This window comes from Armigeres subalbatus, unplaced genomic scaffold (assembly GCF_024139115.2).
Source record: "Armigeres subalbatus isolate Guangzhou_Male unplaced genomic scaffold, GZ_Asu_2 Contig1707, whole genome shotgun sequence".
Lineage (NCBI taxonomy): Eukaryota > Metazoa > Arthropoda > Insecta > Diptera > Culicidae > Armigeres > Armigeres subalbatus.
This window is the reverse complement of record NW_026942514.1, coordinates 14812-34705: the sequence shown is the minus strand read 5'-3', so window position 1 is coordinate 34705 and position 19894 is coordinate 14812. Positions and strand designations below refer to the sequence as shown.

Genomic DNA, 19894 nt, shown 5'->3' with positions numbered 1-19894 from the left:
TCGTCATAAAAGATTCAATACTAAACTCCACTGTTTCAAGACCGCATTTAATTATTAAATTTTGAGACAAGCCCAGATTAACAGACAAGATGTTTTGTTTGATTTGTTTTGCTATTTTTTTTTCTCCTGAATTAGTGGAGAGGAGCACCCTGGTAGGTGGCTAGAGAATCATAAATTTGACGATAACCTGGCATATAATTATTGCCTTCCAAACGATAGAGGTGCTCGTTGATGACATCCTAGTTCATCGGAAGTTTGTGTGCTTAAGAGCCCTTTCTCTTATGGGCGACAGGAAATCGGCTGCCAAAGAGCTTCGAAAATGGCCGAGTGGGTGCAGATGACCAGCACAGAATAAGCGGCAAGATGGTTATTATTGATTAATAGAGGAGGACCCGAGAACAGTTTGGTCGTTTGTCGTATTTACTTCCGCCTGAATTTCATTCACAGCAACTTTTTCTTTTCTCCTCTTCTCTTCCTGGTAGACGAATGTTTCCTTCGATGCGTCTTACCGTGGATGGTTTGGACGCGGATACCAATTACTGTGTACTGCTGGAGATGATGCCCATTAGCGACTGTCGGTTCAAGTTTAGCGGGTCCCAATGGGTTCCGGCGGGTGGCGCCGAGCCACAGAGTCCGCAACGGTTCTGCCTTCATCCGGATAGCCCCGCCCTCGGGACGCACTGGGCCTCACAACCGATTGTATTTAACAAGGTGAAGCTTACCAACAACACGCTGGACAACAATGGACATGTAAGTTTGAGATGATGGAAGGCGATTGCTATTTACTCGTATCCGATTAGCCATTGTACAGTTGCTAATCGTTCTAACGAGAAAGTGGATTATAATACGGTTGATGAGATTACTATCATTACCCCGTTTTATAGCGATGATTCTTTCTGCTTCATAGGTTGTGCTGACCAGCATGCACAAATATCAACCGAGAATACACATCATCAGAACTGCAGATCCATCGCAGATTCCGTGGGCCGCCCAGCAAGCGTTCGTGTTCCCTGAGACGGAGTTTGTGGCTGTTACTGCTTATCAGGTAAGGCTATCATCATTTTATTCAAGTATAAAATTCCATAAATTATTTACATGCACTTGAACTTTATATTTGATTCAATTCAAGTTCAAGTTGATTCAATTATTATTTTACTGCTGACTCCATTTAAACCTTTTGGAACTTGTCTGATCCTGGGTCACATATCTACGTACATACACCTGTGTTCAGAATAATAGCAGCGGAAGCCGTTTGTCATACAAAATGGTCAACTTTGACAAGCTGCAACTTTGTACCCCGATGACCGATTGAGCTGAAATTTTAGCAGTGAACTACAAATATGATGAAATTTACACATACTACGTATCAATTTTTTCGAATGACGCGTTCAAAAATTACGCACTAGGTCAAATTGTCTTTATGTGTAGGTTTAGAGATGGGTAAAACGGATCACTTTGATGAACGGATCCGAACTGGGTCATTCATTCTAATGATCGGATCGGATCCTTAGAACAAAACGCAAGAAGAATGCAAAATAGTGAAACTTTCGTCATTCAGGCTCACATTTTTAAAGCGTAAGAACAAAAACTTCACCTTTTCTTGTTGGCAAGCGTATGGATTACAAACAATAAACTTTTTATTTTATAATCCACGAATCATTCACTCACTTTAGAGATCCGGATCATTTTAACGGTTCCAGATGTGAGCGCCCATCTCTCTAGGTTTTGCCAGTACTTCACCAACGGCAGTAGAGCAGGGCATGATTGGCCTTCACCACCCTATAAGACCGCATCCATCCACCCACCATAGTCCTCCAACCCAACATCAGAGGGCTAGAAGCACCTTCGTTAAGTAGCCATTGAAGGGTTTGCCTAATTGGGTCTATACTATGGGACGAGGTGACTGACCTGGAAAAGGAGATCATGAGACCCTGGGATGCGGTCACTATTTCAAAGTACACCCGATTCTGTTTTTACACGGATTTTTTTTACCCGGCCTTGTAAAAAACATCCCAAAGCTGCCCCATTTTGCATGATTCGTCGAAAAATCATAATACTTTTTTTACACGGATTTTCAAATTTTGAATTGAAAACTTTTTTTTACACGGAACGCATCCTCCGTGTAAAAAAAGAATCGGGTGTATATTGAAGCGAACGGTTGTTACAAAGTTACCAAAGTTGAAAGTTGAAGAGTAGAGAAGAAAGTGTGTGGAACAAGAGAAGGCGTTGAGGACAACCTGTTTTTGGGTTGAAAACCCCAGAAATAACCGCCGTCATTCCTTGGTTCCGTAGGCGGCCTAATCCGGCATTGTTTCCGCCGATAGTCGATCGGCCTTCTTATTGGTCGAGTTGCAACGGAGCAAGGAGCAAGGAGCGAGAAAGATCCCCAAGCCACCCCGGCGATACCACTGGTAAGCCCGCAGTGAACAGGATGGGAAACATGGAGTGTCGCAGTTCAGCCAGGAAGATGGGCTCTAGAGACTGGTTTACTACCTTTAAGAGGAAGTGGAGACAGAAGTGAATAAAGTGTCGCAAAGTGAAGCTCTGTGGTTTCCCTACATTTGATTGCGAGAGTGCCGATCCTGAGGCCATTGGTTCAGGGAGTCTCAGCATAGCGCTGGCCATACTTACGAATCCCTAAAAAAAAATTAATTGAACTCCAGAAGGAACTTCCGACATTTTTAGATTTCTGCAAGAATTTCTTTGGGCATTGCTTCAAGATTTCTTTCAGAAATTTCCCCAGGGTTTTCTTTGAAAAATCCTCCGGAAACAACTTTGGAAATAAAAATAAAAATTATTTTTAAATTCGTCCAATATTTCTTCGAAAATTGAAAGACTGAATTTTAAGAATTACTTCAGAATCTTCTTCAGGAGTTCCTTCGGAATTCATTCAAAACTTCCTTCTGGAATTCTTTGGGAAATACTTCGAATCATGCATTTTGAAATATATTCACGAAATCTTTTTAAACATTCTCCGGAAATATCTTCCGAAACATTTGGAATTTCATGGAAAATGTTCGACTATTTCGTTGAAAATTCCATCAAAAATTCCTTCAAACATTCTATTGGAAATACCTTCAAGTAAGTATTAAAATTTCTGGAATAATACATCCAACAAAATATCGCATAGAATTCAGGTATTTTGTATGGTTTTATTGAAGAATGGAATTCCTAAAGAATCTCTGACAAAAATATCAAAGAAATTTCCGATGAAAAATCCTATATTTCTCCAGACTTTTCTTCCGGAATTTCTCTACAAATTCCATCGGAAATTTGGAATAAAATTATTTAAATTTGTCGTGATATTAGATTTTTTTAAAATAATGTAATAGCGTATATAATTAAATTTCAGCGAACATATCCAATTTGGCCCCATCGTGCCCTAGTTTAAATCCACTAAAGATCGCTCAATAAATTAGCCTTGTGTTTACTGTGCCTTTAAGCGTGTGCTTTATATAGATATATAATGAAGAATTCAATTCCTCGGGTCATTTTTCTTAGTAACAAACAATTTTGTAGGAATTGTTCGCAAGAAAAGCTGTTTAACACTGCTAGCTGAGCCTTATATAAAAAAAATATATTCGCCCATAAAGTACATGATAGTACAACATTTAAGTAGGGTAAAATAAGGATGATTACTCATGCTTCGATATAACGTACAATTCGATATAACGTACAACTATAACGTACTATAACTATAACGTACAACTGAAATCGATATGTACGTTATATCGAAGTTTACCTGTATGAAAGAAATCTTATAAGCAGGAAGGGATCGAAAAACTTAGAAAAATATTTACGTAGTAAGTGTACGGCACCTAACCATATATTTTGCCATCATTTTTAATTTTTTCAATTTAAAGGTTAAAAATCCATTGATCTACGCTTATAATTTTTGTATTGGAATGTAATAATTCAAGGTAATTAGTCCCTGCTGGTGAGAGTGAATTTCATTTTGGTTCCATCTATACCTCCTTTATTCTACGGTGGCGCCACCATCGTCGTTGTACAAATAAGTCTCTGCAGTTTATCCCATCAATTTCATAAACCAACATTGATTGATAACAGATGCCGCCGCCGCCGCACCGCCTCAAAGCTTCAAAGAAGAGGAAATCCCAGATCAGGATCAAACCGAGCGATAATCTTGCCTCAAACGACTAAAGTGCCGCCGTCGCCGCATTGGCAATGTTGCTTCCTGAACCACGGAGCCTAATCTCCGTTCTCCGTTACATAATCTCCGAAGTGGTCATCAGATCATTTTATCATTGTTCTGCCGCTCTCGCAGCATGAATATTGTTTCTCCACGCTTCGATCGGTTTGGTTGATTTTTGTCGTCGCCGCCGTCGTCGTTTGCTCCACTCCAGTCTTTGTGCTGTGTCACATTATTTATGAAACGTAGCCGCCATATCCGCCACCCATCCATCTTGCCCTGTCGCCAGCACCCAGTCCGGTTGTGTCTCTTTACTACGGAAGGCGGCTTTTTTCGGGGTCCCCTCTGATCGTAATGCTCACTCACCGAGTTCGATCGGATTTATTTTGGCGGAATGGAAACTCATTTTTGATGTACGATCATATCAAAGCTGAAAGGTGATAAAAGAACATGATACATGACGACATTTTTGCCCCTCTTCTTCTGGCTCTGTCCAGTATTGGCAGTCGTGGTTCGATTGCGATGGATTTTTTGTTCGCTTCACCCGTCCCAAGATATTTTGGGCTCACTGGCTTTTCATCACATACCGGAGATGTGGCTGGACTTCAAGGCGAGGATGGATGGGGGGAAACCCGATGGTGCACTGGTTTCTTTTCACGCCACTGCCATGCCGCCAAGCCGCTTTTGGTTGAACTTATGCATAAACATGCCGAATCTACTGGACAGCTGCTGCTGTTGTTGATGGTTGGAGTTGGTTTTTTTTGTCGAGGTTCAACATCCAATGGCTGATGATGACGGCTGGTTAGCGTTTGTTGGTAAATAACTCTTTTAGGCTCTTAATTATGATGGAAAATGAACTTTTGATGGTACGCCTTCTTGGCGCTTTCAAACTGGATAGGGTTACCGGATAGTGTGAAATAAACATGAAAAGCCTCGTCTTACTCGCGCAACAGGCCTAGTTCATTAGCGTCGAAATATGGGCTTTGGGGCAGAATGTCGAAAGACAAAAGGTCGAAGGACAAAAGGTCGACGGACAAAAGGTCGAAGGACAAAAGGTCGATAGAACAAAAGGTCGAAGGGACAAAAGGTAGAAAGGGCAAAAGGTCGACAGGACAGACAAAAGGTCGAGGGGACAAAACGTCGACGGGACAAAAGGTCGAAGGGACAAAAGGTCGAAGGGACTAAAAGTCGAATGGACAAAAGGTCGAACGGGCAAAATTTAAAAATCTATAATTCTGTATACATGAAAAATACTAAATATACGACAAGTTTGAAAACATGTTTCTGAAAAAAATCTAGCTTATTACATTTCCCAGAGATTTCTCCTTCTTTATTTCATGGGCAGTTCTTTAACCAATTTACAGTGAATATTCAGCAGCCAGGGTGAGCATTCTATGATTTTGATTAGTTCTCGGGACGATAACCGAAAAAATAATACTTGTTATATCGTGCTCTTGTAACACGTGTCGCTTAGTGCATGTTTGATTGAAATACGTTGGTTTTTGTATCTTTGATTCAGTGTCGTATAATTAATTATTTCGCCAATGTGACTTCCTATACATTCCTATACATTACATTTCGATGTCGATCATGGAGAATCAGAAGATTGTCAGTCTCTTGTATAAATGTGTGTCAAATTCATTTTCCACTCATCATAATGTATTAGATGGGGATGTTATTGGTTTTAATTCAGCGTGACGTTGTTATTGGATTTAAATAAGAAATAAACACTGAAGCATGTACACAAAGACTGGCCTTAAGCCGTACATAACAGTTTACATTATGCACATTATTCGGCGATTCAACCGTACGAATCATTTTAATTAACATTCAAACATACGTGATGTTGCATTTTGTACAACATTAACGAAAAAATATTTCTCATGGTACACAGCATGAACGATCCTGCATTAGTGTTCCAGGATATAATCATGATTGTGCATATGCAAGCACTCGGAGTATTCGAGATACAGGTGCTTAGGACCTGGGAGCTGCGGACTCGATCGTTTCTAATTTTCAAGATATTTTGCTTGAGACCCGAAAAATTCCTCTCAGTAGCTCTCAGTGTTCAATGTACACGGTACGATTTTCTCACATCGAACTATCATTATGTTTATCTTTTAGAAAATAATTTCAAAGATTTCATTGATTTACTGCATTGCATAAATTATTGTGCCGATTGTAAAATTAAATCATGCTGTTCACTTATTAAAATTCCTCGATAGGTTTGAAATGACACCAAATAATTGAGTTTTGTTAGAAATGAACTATAATTAGTATGAGTTGATTTACACGTGTACTCTTTCGGCTGCGCACAGTGGGACGGATTGAAAAAAAGACGGTCAAAAGTACAAATATGGCTTAAAATGAGAACAAATGGGTTTATAATACTTACTGTGATGAAATTTTATCATTTTCAACTACATTGATAACGATTGTTGTGATTGTAGCATTCAGTACATATACATAAATTTTCATATATTTTACGTCATTTTCAAATGCCTTGGAAAAAACCCGCGGGCCCTGGCGGGCCCTGAATTTGGTTTAGTTTGCAAATATATAATGTAAAGTAGTAGCCATGCGATTTTCAGCGCTGGGTAATGATGGGTAAATTGTTTTCTGACCACATGAAAACACCACGAAATGAGTAAATTTCAAACTAAGCCTTAATTCAACTCCATAAGCCAAGGGTGAACATTTCATGAATTTGTGATACAATGTATGCAATTGATAGTTGATTATGTTATCTTTGAAGATGTATTGAGTTTGAAATGATTGAATAACAAATTTGAAAAATATTGCAAAGATATCACACTTCATATTTATATATTATCAATGGTGTTAAAAACAGTTTTCATGCCAACTTCAAAGGTACCCAAATGGGCACAATATCGTCAAATTGACTCAACCAAAGTAATTTACAATGTTTCATTACCTGTATAATGCGAGAAAAATATTTAAAAAATAGAATACATAATTTTGAAAAATGACCTTTTGACCCTCTTTCTAAGGATTCGTCCCTCTGTGCTGCGCTCAGAATGCTTACAAACTCTCTCGATGCGATGGATACTTTTTGACAGCTTGCTTTGGAGATTTTTTGACAATCGTTTCGACTCTATCCGCAGCTCCCAGCTTAGGACCACCTTTGGCGGTGTACAAAAAGACGGTGTGTTGGGGCGAAGAATGAACCACGAGCTAGCCCAGCTCTACGGCGAACCCAGTATCAAGAAGATAGCTAAAGCCGGAAGAGTACGATGGGCAGGGCATCTTCCGAGAATTTCGGACAACTACCCTGCAAAGATGGTGTTCGCTTCCGATCCGGCACAGCGAGCGAGGTGGGCAGACCAAGTGTAAAACGACTTAGCGAGCGTGGGGCGTATTCGAGGATGGAGAGATGCGGTCTCGAACCGTGAGTTAACGTCGTTGCCGACCGGACTTTGTGGAATTCCATCGACGTTCCCATCGATGTCAGCATTTTGGAGTTGTCAACATCGAGGCGCAACAGCAGAGCCAGGCGAACGATATCGAGGGCGATCATCGAACCTGTACCTACCGAGGCAATGCAGACTCTTGTTGATTCAGTGGTTTCTGTTTAGATGTAAACTAAATAAATGAATGAATGTGCTTATGCATATTGCATATTGGTGGTAGAGTTTTGTGTAGTAACAGTCTGTAGGTCGGCTATCTGAATCGCTCAAAAAGGTATCTTATATTACATTTTCCTTGTGCTGAATTTGACCTGACCCTTATTGAAAAACCTGACCCTTATTTGGCCAAGTGTCATTCCCGATGACGGTACTTACATCATAGTTTTCCTTTGTATTGTTCTCAATACTATGGCTTTTCAATTTTAACCAATTTTGTATTTTTGACCTTTTGTCCCTTCGACCTTTTGTCCTTTCGACATTTTGTTCTTTCGACATTTTGTCCCGTCGACCTTTTGTCCATTCGACCTTTTGTCCTTTCGACATTTTGTCCCGTCGACCTTTTGTCCATTCGACCTTTTGTCTCGTCGACCTTTTGTCCCTTCGACCTTTTGTCCATTCGACCTTTTGTCATAGAATCGAAATATGGTCATGATATGGAAATATGAAGCCTGCATTCCCATTTCTCATTTATGTGAGACAATATGAAGCAATTTTTAAGCTGAAGAGAATCTTTTGCCTTACTCGTACACTATGGGTTTATTCACAAATTACAATCGGTTCTAAAATTTGTATGAAGCGTAACGCTGTGACAAGCTTATAATCTCACAAATTTATGCAACGGTTTCAGTTTTAGAAGCATCTAACAAGTGCTAGACATCGATCTCTTTATAGCAACGGTCAGTAACCTCTGCAGTTTGGTCAGCTTCTTCTGTTCAATAGCCTCTTTTGTTTTTGATCTCCAAACAAAAGCAGCTGCATACATAATATTTCAATTTTAGACGAATAATGTAAGTTCCAATTTATCTCTTTAGATTTTTAAGCCCCATAACCTTCCAAATGTTTTGGAAAATATCCAGAAAACACTTGATATTTATGAGAATTCGAGTTCAATTTGACATCCAAAATCACTCCCAGATTATTTGATTTGATCACTAAGATGGATTTCTAAGCCTCCTAAGCCTAAGTTTAAAAGTTTTTAGATATGATATCCTTTTCCTAGTGAAAGGTACACACTAAACTCATTTCACAGAATTCCAAAATCTCAAAAGAAGAACTGTTCGATAATTATTTCAAAGATTTTCTATGACTTTTTCATTGTTCAACTGTCAAAATCATAGAAAATGTATAACATTATTTATCGAACAGTTTTGATACTTAGATTTCGGTAAAATTTTACCAAATTCTGCGATTCATTTAAAGTGTGTACACTTACAATGTTTGTTGCCGAAAGTTGTTTGGCCAAATATATCATTTGGCCGAACAAATCATTAGGCCGAAAGTGATTTGTCCGAAAGTGATTTGGCCGAATAAGTCATTTGAAAAGTGAGAAATAAGGTGTGAAAAGTGAGACGTATCACTACTTACTTCTCATTTCTTTCTGCTCACTGTAAAAAGTGAGAAGTGAGAAAAAAGGAGTGAGAAGAGAGACGTCTCACTACTCACTTTTCACAGTGAGAAGTGAGACGTTTCACTACTTACTTTTCACAGTGAGAAGTGTGTAGTGGGAAATGAGAAGTGCGACGTTTTATTACTCACTTTTCACAGTCACTACTCACTTCTCACTTTCCACTTTTTACAGTGAGCGGAGAGAAAAATAAACAGGCGTCTCATTTTTCACACCTCATTTCTCATATTTAAAATGACCTATTCGGCCAAATTTCCTACTCGGCCAAATGACATGTTCGGTCAAATGACCTATTCAACCGAATGATCTGTTTGGCCAAATAACATATTCGGTCAAATGTCGTAATAGGTCTAATATCCTATTCAGTCAAATGTCCTATTCGGCCAAATGTTCTACCCGAGCAAAAATGAATAACTAATTGATAACAAATTCTATTATCCGGTTATCGAACATATTGATAACTGAACTTGTTATCATTTTGGCTGAGTTAAGAGCCAACATAACAAAAATGATACCAGAATTTTGTTCCTGAAATAACTACATGAAAACAAATTAGGTTATCACTGATACCAAATCGATAACACATTTTGTTATACATGTTATTTACTCAAATAACTGATTTAGTTATTATTTAGTTATCAGCCATCACTGTTTTATCGACCAAAATAGTTAAATCTTCTTTGCCGACTTCGTTACGCATTGAAAAAAATGTTGGCATTCACTTGGAATTGAACTCGAATCGAGTGATTGTACGGCGTTGTCTCTAAGCATTCACCCAATCGCGCTTTCTTGAGGAGCAGAAGAGAAGAGCATTACGCTTTCTACAATCTTGCATTTACTGAAGACTATTTATAATCCACCAAGGCTTGACACGTGCAAAGCAGAATAACTTATTAATAACAAACCTAATTATCCAGTTATATTGATAACTAGAATTGTTATCATTTTGGTTGAACTACCATAATTTAATTCAAAATAGCGAATCGGCAATCAATTAGGATAAATACGGTTCATCATCCTTTCATTGAATACTTTTTTTCTAGTTGTGGCTTAAGTCAGTTTCTCTCTCTTATTGTCAATCTAGGTTGCTAGCAGCGCCATGCTGGTAACCGATTTCGGTAATAGGTTTTGTTCAAACTAAACCACTACCTTGTATTTCACAGTGGAATGTTTCATGTTTTCATATGCATATATAAACACTGCCGACTAGTTAGGAATATTGTTTGGGCTACTCTGTGATGGTCATTCAAACAGCTTCCAAAGAATTTTCTATTTCACAACTCGATATTCCCATGAGTCGACCGTACTTTTAACATCGACTATTAAAGGTTTGACTCCAGATGGTCTTGCCGGGGTTTATATTTTGCCTTCAAACTTAGGTTTAAATTGTCAATAGTGATTGTTTTCTCCACAACACACTACATCGTTGTAATTTCTTGATTATCCGACACTTCCAGTTAAATTTTCCGCTTCTCCATATATAAGCCCTGTGAATCTCAAGACGAATTATATTGCGAGTCAAGACTATTCACCGTTCCTGAATGAGCACATGCCCTTGGATAATATGTTCCGGGAGCAGCAAGGCCATTTTAAGTACTATTACAACGCTTGGTGCTCAGATACATGTTTCATTATTCAACGACACCTGAAATGAAAGTAAAGTTAATAACCATAGTATAAAACAAATAAGAAAATTTCAACTTTTGTGCAAATTGCTTTGTTGACAGAGAAATAAACAAATCGTTGGTAACGGGGAAAATCACCGTCTGCTTAGATGAAAATTTCAGTTTAGTGTTTGAAAACAGTTCTTGTCACACACATATTCATAGCATAGGTCCGGGTACATTTAGTAGAAGTTAGTATAGTGCCTTGAGCAAAATGACAACTTTCATGATTTCAAGGCTTCCGCAGATCTGTAAAATTTATCCGCAGCACGTGCTATCAAAGCATTCATCACCACCACGTGGCGATAAAATTATCAAAGTAGCTTTTTTGCTACAGGTATGTTTTTCTTAGGCGACTATTTGGACCTTATTTTTTATTGCGTCGAAAAATAGGCGGATGAGTAGATTTTTTTTATGCGCGGTACAATACGTTTGAAAGAATAGCTTAGCCCGATATCTGAACGACGTGAAATTTAGAAGAAAATACCAAATATGTATTGATAATAAATTTTGTTATTATTCAGTTATCAGTTAATCACATGATTGATAACTAAATATCAAGATGATAATAAGGATAACTAATCGTGTTATCAGTTTGATATCATTTCAGTTATCTGCCTTTGCTCGGGTATTCGATCAAATGTTATATTCGACTAAAAGTTGTACTCGGCCAAATATTCTTTTTGGTCAAATGTCCTATTCGGCCAAATGTTCTATTCGGCCAATTGTCCTATTCTGCCAAATATACTATTCGGCCAAATATCCTAATTTACCGAATGTCCTGTTCGGTCAATTGTCCTATTCGAATCTATACCATTTTGTCGAATGACATTTAGCCGAATGGCATTTTGTTGAAAGGATATTACGTCGAATGGACGTTTTTTCGACCATTTAGTCGAAAATGAATTTTAAGTCCACTAGAAGCGTAGAACATTTGGTCGAATTACGTTTGGTCAAAAGGACATCACGTGGAATGAACATTTGGTCGAATGGACATTTAGTCAAAATCGAATTTCAGAAAGAAGAATCTTCGTCTATTTGGTCGAAAGCGGATTCTAGAACGTATAATCTTGATACATTTAGTCGAATGACGTTTCGTCGAATAGATGTTCAAAAGAAAGGAACTTTCTAAGGTGGTCTTTAGTCAAAACCAATTTGAAAATAAACGATTTACACCCGGTACTTTTTTTACACGGGTGGGTTTTAGTTATTTACGTCCTTCAGCGTTGATGACTCTATGAGTTAACCCCATGAAAAAATTCACAAAAAATCAAAGAAAATTCAGGTGGTATTTAAAAAGCTGTGAAAAATCAGGTTGACCGGGAAATTAAAAAATACCAACCGTGTAATAAAAATATTGAGTGTATTGTGGTATTTCAAAAATTCACATTGTTCAAAGAATGATGGGTTCATAAAAAGAATAAATATTTAATAGGAAATCAGTTGATATCCCCGACAGGATATTTCATCTGGCGAACCCTTCTTACCGACGACGAAGAATCTATACCACCTGGTCAAAAGATATTTCAAGACAAAATTTTCGGATTAGAAATTTTCTCGACTTCCCTGGGCATAAAAGTATCATCGTGTTAGCCTCATGATATATGAATGCAAAAATGGTAACTTGGCTTAGAAACCTCGCAATTAATAACTGTGAAAGATCTTAATGAACACTAAGCTATGAGGTGTCCCAGTGTGGGGATGTAATGCCAATAAGAAGAAGAAGAAACAAAGATTCAAACCACTATTTGACGAATCTGATAGCTCTCCCACGCAAACCAACACCATCAACAGGTAGCAGAATCCTTCGGCTAATATCCAATTCGTTCAAATGTCCTATTCGGCCAAATGTCCTATTCGGCCAAATGACTATTTCGGCCAAATGTCCCTTTTGGACAAATGTCCTATTCGGCCACATGTCCGATTCGGCCAAATGTCCTATTTGGCCAAATGACCTTTCCGTCCAAATGACCTTTTCGGCCAAATGACCTATTCGGCCAAATGTCCTTTCGGACAACTGTCCTATTTAGTCAAATATCCTATTCGGCCAATTTTCCGATTCGGCCAAATTTCCGAATCGGCCAAATGTCCTATTCGGCCAAATGACAATTTCGGCTAAATGTCCCATTCGTCGAAATGGCCTATTCGGCCAAATGTCCCTTTCGGTCAAATGTTCTATTCGGCCAAATGTCCTATTCGTCCCACATTTCCTATTCGGCCGAATATCCTAGTCGGCAAAATGACCTTTTCGGCAAAATGTTCCATTCGTCGAAATGACTTATTCGGCCAAATGACCTATTCGGCTGGATGACCTGTTCGGCCAAATGACTTTCAGCCAAATGGATTTTGGCCAAATGGCTTTTAGCCGGATGAGTTTCGGTCAAACGACGCTTCCCCGATGGATTAAAACTAACCAGAGATTGAATCCAAAGCGAATCTTTATATAATGAACTGATTGGGGGCCATACTCCACATAAAATCCTCTAAAAACCAGTTTGACATAGCTGAGCAAAAAACTACAAGGGACAGTCCTATGATTGGCTCTACGAACTGTTGAATTAGAATACGAAGCTACTATAACATTTGTGACTGAACATCCTATGTGTTCGTACCTTCAAATGATTGGAAGCATTTAATTTTTACAACCATGGTCTTTCGGTTCCCTAAAAGTGACATTATTGTATAAGAATCATGAAAAATTGTTTTTTGAGCAAGACTCCAGCCAGGATGGTGGCTAACTACATACATACATAACGAATTTCGCGCCAACTCGACCAGTGGTAGGCAGCACCATCTCAGAATCGGATGAAACTTGGTGGGCATAAAGATATTGTATTTCTAAGCCACACTACATACTTAGTTTTTCAACAATTGTCAAGAGTAACATTTGATGAGGGTCTATTTTTTTCATTATTTTTTTAAAATCGATGTATCTCTAAACTGACAAGACTTATAAAAAAGTGTTGTATAGCGGACTGTCTTGAAATTCTCAGAAGCTTTTTTGGAAAAATATCTAGAAAATAAAAAAACCGATCGCTACACTGAAAAAAAAAATTTAAAAAATTAAAATCGATATTGCCAAAAAAAGCTCATCTCAGAAATCGATGATTTTTTCCTGCAGATAGGTATTTCAATTATCTAACTTTTCTGGGAATAATGTTCCTGTGACACATTTAAGGAAAAAAAGTTTTTCTAACAAAAAAAAATTTCATGTCCATATTGAGTGAAAATTTATCACCATGTTTTATGCCTACTGCGCCAAATATAGGTCAACCAACGACACATTTTGGAAGTACAGTCAAACTTCCATGAGTCGATATTGAAGGGACCATCGACTCATGGAAATATCGAAATGTGGAATAGGAAATCTTCGGAAAGCTGTTTGAAGGGTTCATCATAGTAACCCAGAAAATATTTTTTAATATGGCATAATCTGCTTCCATGAGTCGAGTCTAAGAACATCGATTCATGGAAGGTTCACTGTATAGAAATTTGTTTAGGAAGCATATTGGATATTTTTCCAAAAAACCTCTGGGAATTTCACGACAGTGCGCCATACAATAGGGGAGACTGGGTAGACTTGATTCCCTTTTCTGATTTCCAAAAATAAATAAACATACGCAATTTCCACACAGACTCTCTACTCTAAGAAATATAGTATTTAAGTTTACTGATGTATGACAGTCCTTAAATTATTGTTGTTATTGATACACAATCGATTTTTTGGAGTGGTGTCAAAAATCGACTTTTAAAATATTCGAGGGAAATTGATCCCTCTCCAAGAACTTGCTTTGATAAAATTAGAAAGGTGCCCTCAGATTTTTTAAATATTTTTCCTTCAAAAGACGCGGAATTTTCGAATTGCTGTGCTTTCGCTTTCGAATTGGGCTCCGTAACGTTTCACAGTCAATGACCATTCCAAATTAAAGGTAGATGAAAAACCAGATTAATCCCCCTAGTAGCGATGATGCCCTTCTCGTGCATCATAAAATGTAATAAAAAAAACATAAAAGGTCAAGGTAACAAGGTCAAAAAAGCACATTACGGGAATAGATCGTATTTTTCCTATAATATTCTGCATGTTTTTGCATTAATATGCATTGCCACCAACCTTGAAAAAAATTTCGATTTTGAAAAAAAAAACACTATTTTTCAATAATTTCGAAATGCATTCCGGGTAATGCTAAGTTCCCAAAAAGCGAGTCTTCAAAATTTGTACACAGACATCACCTCAGTTCGTCGAGCTAAGTCGATCAGTATATAATACTATGGATCTCCGAGCCTTCTAGCAACAATTCGTTTTAGGAGTAATCCCTTGCCTTTCGGTACAACATGTTTTATTTTATTTCTGGCAACAAAAATCTGGTTTTGTTGTCAAAATTGGGATGAGACTGCATTTTAAAATGCCGTACTATAATAATATTGCTCGGCAAGCCGCGTTGGATAAACATACAATTTGTACTGAAAAAATCATCTTTTTGCAACTTGTTGCACAAACTACTATTATGCAACTCATTTAAGTTGCATAGTGATTATTAAAGCACCCATTTCGTTGGTACGGAAAAGTAGGCCGTTTTACCACTCAAAGACGAACTGTGAACCAGGATCGGTGATTGCAAAATAGTAGTTTGTGCAACAAGTTGCAAAAAGATGATTTTTTTCAGCACGAGTCGTACGTTTATCGAACGAGGCTTGCCGAGTTAGATAAAAACTACGAGTGCTAAAAAAACGAGTTTTGCAACGAGTTGCACACGCTTTTTTTGCAATGACGACAAATGGACTTTATGACAAATCTGTACCAAAATTATGCTTGTATTCGTCTAATTCCTTCCAGAATTTACTCCACATGATCATTCTTGCCAATGAATTATGTTTCTGCAGAGATTCCATGTTGCCGCGCCACATTGCATTGTTCGATAAACCGTGAAGCGATAGATGTACTTGCTTTTGGAAATTTTTGCTGTCATGTCCATTTGTCTATTTCATTTATTACGCGACGCAGAGAATACACTATTCGAACATTTACCCAACCTAATTCAGCTAAATGTAGTCATGTAACTACTGTTCTGATGTTGGTTTTTCATTATAGGACCCAAATGAGTGTTATAATGAATATTATGCAACCCATTTGAGTTACTAATGTTCATTAAAGCAGCTATTTCGTTGGTATGGAAAAGTAGGCCGTTTTATGACTCAACGGTAAACTGTAAACCAGATATTATGATCAGAAATTGCAAAAAAATACTTTTCGATTTTTCATTTTGTCAAATATTTATTGTACATTCACGTGTTATGGACACCCTATACACATTAGTTGAACTGAATTCACTCTGAATCACAATGAACCGGCAGCAAAATAAAATGTCCATTAGGAATTAAAAAATGTTCCATAAAAAAATAGGAAATTGCCAATAAAGAAATCAGGGTATGAGCAATAAATAAATATAAAATTTTCGGAAATCATGCAAAAATAACATAAACAATTAAGAATTTTACACAAAACAAAAAACAACACTTTTTAAAGCAAAAATCGCAATTATAAAAGAAGAATTTCCATTAAAAAATGAAAATATTCCACGAACAAAAAAAAACAAATTTTCCATAAAAAAAATAAATATTAGCAATAAAAAATTTTCCACAAAATATTTTTTTTTTCATAAAAAAATTAAAATTTTCCATAAAATAATCAATAAAGAGCAATAAAAAATAAGAAAATTTCCATTTAAAAAAAGCAATAAATATGATGACATTTTCTATAAACTTTAAACGCTTATTAATTTATTTATTTATTACTCATGCTTTTTTCATTAGCGATTTCCTATTTTTTTATAGAAAATTTCTAATTTTTTAGGGGGAGTTTATATTTTAGTCCAATAAACCGATCTTATCATCCCTCTATGTTTGTTCTCTCTCTTCCAACATTTGCAGAACGATCGAATAACCAAACTGAAGATCGATAACAACCCGTTTGCCAAAGGATTCCGCGAGACGGGCCAGTCGCGCTGCAAGAGGAAACTAGGCAGCAGCAGCAGTGGTAGCAGCAATACATCAACGTCATCCTCCTCGTCGTCATCGTTGTCGTCCTCCGGAACATGTGGCCAAATGACAGATGACGAGGATCGCAACGATCTACAACAGCTCCATGAGGCAAAGCGGGCCAGATCAAACGAGCTGTCGGAATCGATGGACCCCGGCCGGCTGCTAATTGGTGGACTGGAGCACGGAATGGGGCCCGACGCGTTGCGACTGCAGATGCATCGAAGGTTTCCGCCGGGTTCTAGTGCGGCAGCTGCCGCCGCCAACGAACTACTGATGCGTCAGTACAATCAAATGTTCAATCCCAGCTGGATGGATCTGATGATGCCGTACTTTGCCCGGAACCCGTACCATCCGCACCAAGGGTTGGGACCGCAACATGCACCCCATCAGCTGGGACATCCCTTTCTACCGGTGACGGTGAATCATCAGTTGAGTCCGGCACCGGTGCCACCGCAAATATCACCCACGGAATCCATTCCCGAGTCGGACCGATCGTCCGCCTTCAGTGTGACACAACCGCTGAGCTCGGAGGATGTGCATCCGGTTCGATCGTCACCCGCTTCGGTGGTGGAGTCTTCATCGGCGAGGAGCCACGCTGAGGATGATCCGCCTATCGAACAGCGGGGAGATGGGAACGATGACAGTAAAAAAGTGAATTTCAGTATTGCATCCATATTGCTTCTGTAGGAGAATACCTGTGTGATTTAGATTTTTATATCTGATGTAATACTCCCGTGTGTATATTTATGAACTCCTCGGACACCTCATTATCAAGTGCCTTTGCATTTTCTGTGAATGTATTGAGATTGTGAATAAGATTTACTGCTTTGAATAAATGATATTATTTGATTTTATGAAATACTCACTATATTAATGATTCTTCGAATTCTCCCTGTTAATTATTAGATAGATGGTATTGACCAAGTAGCACATATCAAACTTCATGTTTTGGGGGCTTGTTTTGAATATTTTGTTTCCCGGAAGGTTGAAAAACTCGTTTATCAATTGCACAGAACCCTAAAATTTTGCCTATATTTTTATAAAAGAATCAATTCTGTTTAAGAACTGTAAAAGCTAAGTTTTTATGCAGATTTCATTTTGCTTGTTATAGAAAATTGAAAGAAAATGTAAAATCCTGTTGTTGAATGAAAAAAATTAGGTTCACTTAATCAAGTGCCATATTGTTTTCATTAGAGTAATTTGGGTCAGATTCTAAAAATTCAACATGCAGTACTAAGTCATCACCTATCTTAACTACAGTCCCTAATGTGCTGCGCTTGTCACGTGAGGATTCCAACGCATCCAAAAACACTTCAGCATCCAAACAATTCATACGAAAAAGCCGGCAGTAAATACACCCACGGGCGCACGCTCCACTGCCGCTAAGCTCCTTTCACCATCCGAACAACGAGTCCTCTCGAGAGACCTAAAAATGGGTATCATCGCTAAATCCCTTTTCATCTATTGATCCTTTTGCTATCTTTTGGACCTTTCCACACGACAGCAGCAGCCTGTCACGAGGCGTTTGCTTCCTCCTTAGTCTCATTTTCAACACCGGTTGCTGCCCGACCGATTTACGACGGCGGCAGCCCTCTATGGTCAGGGTCTAATCTGCATTAAAATGGATTAAATTCCGGTATTAACATAATAATGAAATCTGGCTCAGTTTTCGAGTGGATTTCATTATTTCAAGACAAGACCTTCAAGAGTGGGTCTCTGTTGTCTGGAGATTTGGAATCGATCATCGTCTCCTCATGTTCCTGGGTAAGTACTGCTGGAAGAATGTGGCCATCGGAGATATCGGTTGCTACTTAAACTGGATGACAATTATCTTCCAATTTTAAGACTTATTATTTGAGTGGCTCTTCGGAGTCTTAGGGCTGAGGTCCAGGACAAGAGAAAGAACTCTTTCTTTCAAAAGGAAAGTTTCTTTGCATGCCAGTTTCTTTGTCATAGTGAACAAATATTTGCCTGAGCTGCTCAGGCTACCGAATAATTTAATTTCACCGTAGAATGGTTCACAATGAAGGTCCTACTTGAGGAATGAACGAGCTGAAGAGGACTAAGCTTCGTACAAGGGAACAATGGTGGAGAGAATCTTTGGTGTAGTTCGAGCACCAGCACTATTGTTCTGGAGAGTAGTGAATAGATACCACTCGAAGCAATTGTCTGGAGAAGCTTCTTATAAAACACAACAGGGTTTCGATACTGCATGGCAAGGAGTCTTGTGCTCTTCAAGATTCGAAAAAGAAGATTTTATTCTAATCTGAACGCAGTTCTTAGTCAGATTAGATGTCCTTCACAAGGTTGAATTTCTTTTGCCATAAGATGCATTAACAGTAAGGGCGTCTTCAGTGCCTCGTTATGACAAGTAAAGATGTACCGCCAACCAAGCCATGCTCTAAAACTGGTTTTCTATACAAAATTTCTCTCCCACTATTTATGAATAATTAACAAGTAACATTTTCTTTATTTAAGTTGATGGAGCATAAGAAAATTATAGACATCCTCCCCCATGGGAAGGCAATGAACAATTGCGTAATTAGTTTATGATCTCTAAGAAAGTTTTCACATTGATGAGGAAATTGCGAACTAGGCCTCGACTGTGATGGATCGTTTTTTTATGCGTTGACATTTGTGAATTTATTTTTTCCTTATTTCAGATGTGAAGAATTCCAGAACAACGGAGTTTGAAGAATATTGAAGATTTAAATGTGAAAATGATTGGACAAGAGGCAATGGAGGGATTATTCGTTTATCTTTGTTGGTGGTGTTTTACGCTGGCCGCTGATTTTCCATACTAGTCGTCGAGAAATCAAGCTGCTGTTCGTTAAGTAGAATTTTATTTATCAGTTTCATTGTTTGCATTATATTGACCTTATATTTTATTTTTGGAAATTTCTGTTAGCATTTTTTGGAAATTAAAAAAAAAGGGGACAGGACCATTAGGGCAGCACCCCCTATTCCCGCCCGTAACGTTAATAACTCG

General features: G+C 38.1%; 1 protein-coding gene across 1 annotated transcript; it reads left to right on the top strand.

The window, feature by feature from the left end:
* The first annotated feature begins 483 nt into the window (after positions 1-483).
* Positions 484-17764, top strand: LOC134203236 (T-box transcription factor TBX6-like). The gene is made up of 3 exons (XM_062678116.1): positions 484-750; positions 908-1045; positions 16795-17764. The coding sequence occupies exons 1-3, from the start codon at positions 487-489 to the stop codon at positions 17590-17592; spliced, it is 1200 nt and encodes a 399-aa protein (XP_062534100.1). The 5' UTR covers positions 484-486; the 3' UTR covers positions 17593-17764.
* Positions 17765-19894: the final 2130 nt, after the last annotated feature.

Coding starts and splice junctions, on each gene's coding strand:
- LOC134203236 (XM_062678116.1), top strand. CDS start 487: ATGTTTCCTTCGATGCGTCTTACCGTGGATGGTTTGGACGCGGATACC. Junction 751..907: donor CGCTGGACAACAATGGACAT/GTAAGTTTGAGA, acceptor TCTGCTTCATAG/GTTGTGCTGACCAGCATGCA. Junction 1,046..16,794: donor TGGCTGTTACTGCTTATCAG/GTAAGGCTATCA, acceptor CAACATTTGCAG/AACGATCGAATAACCAAACT.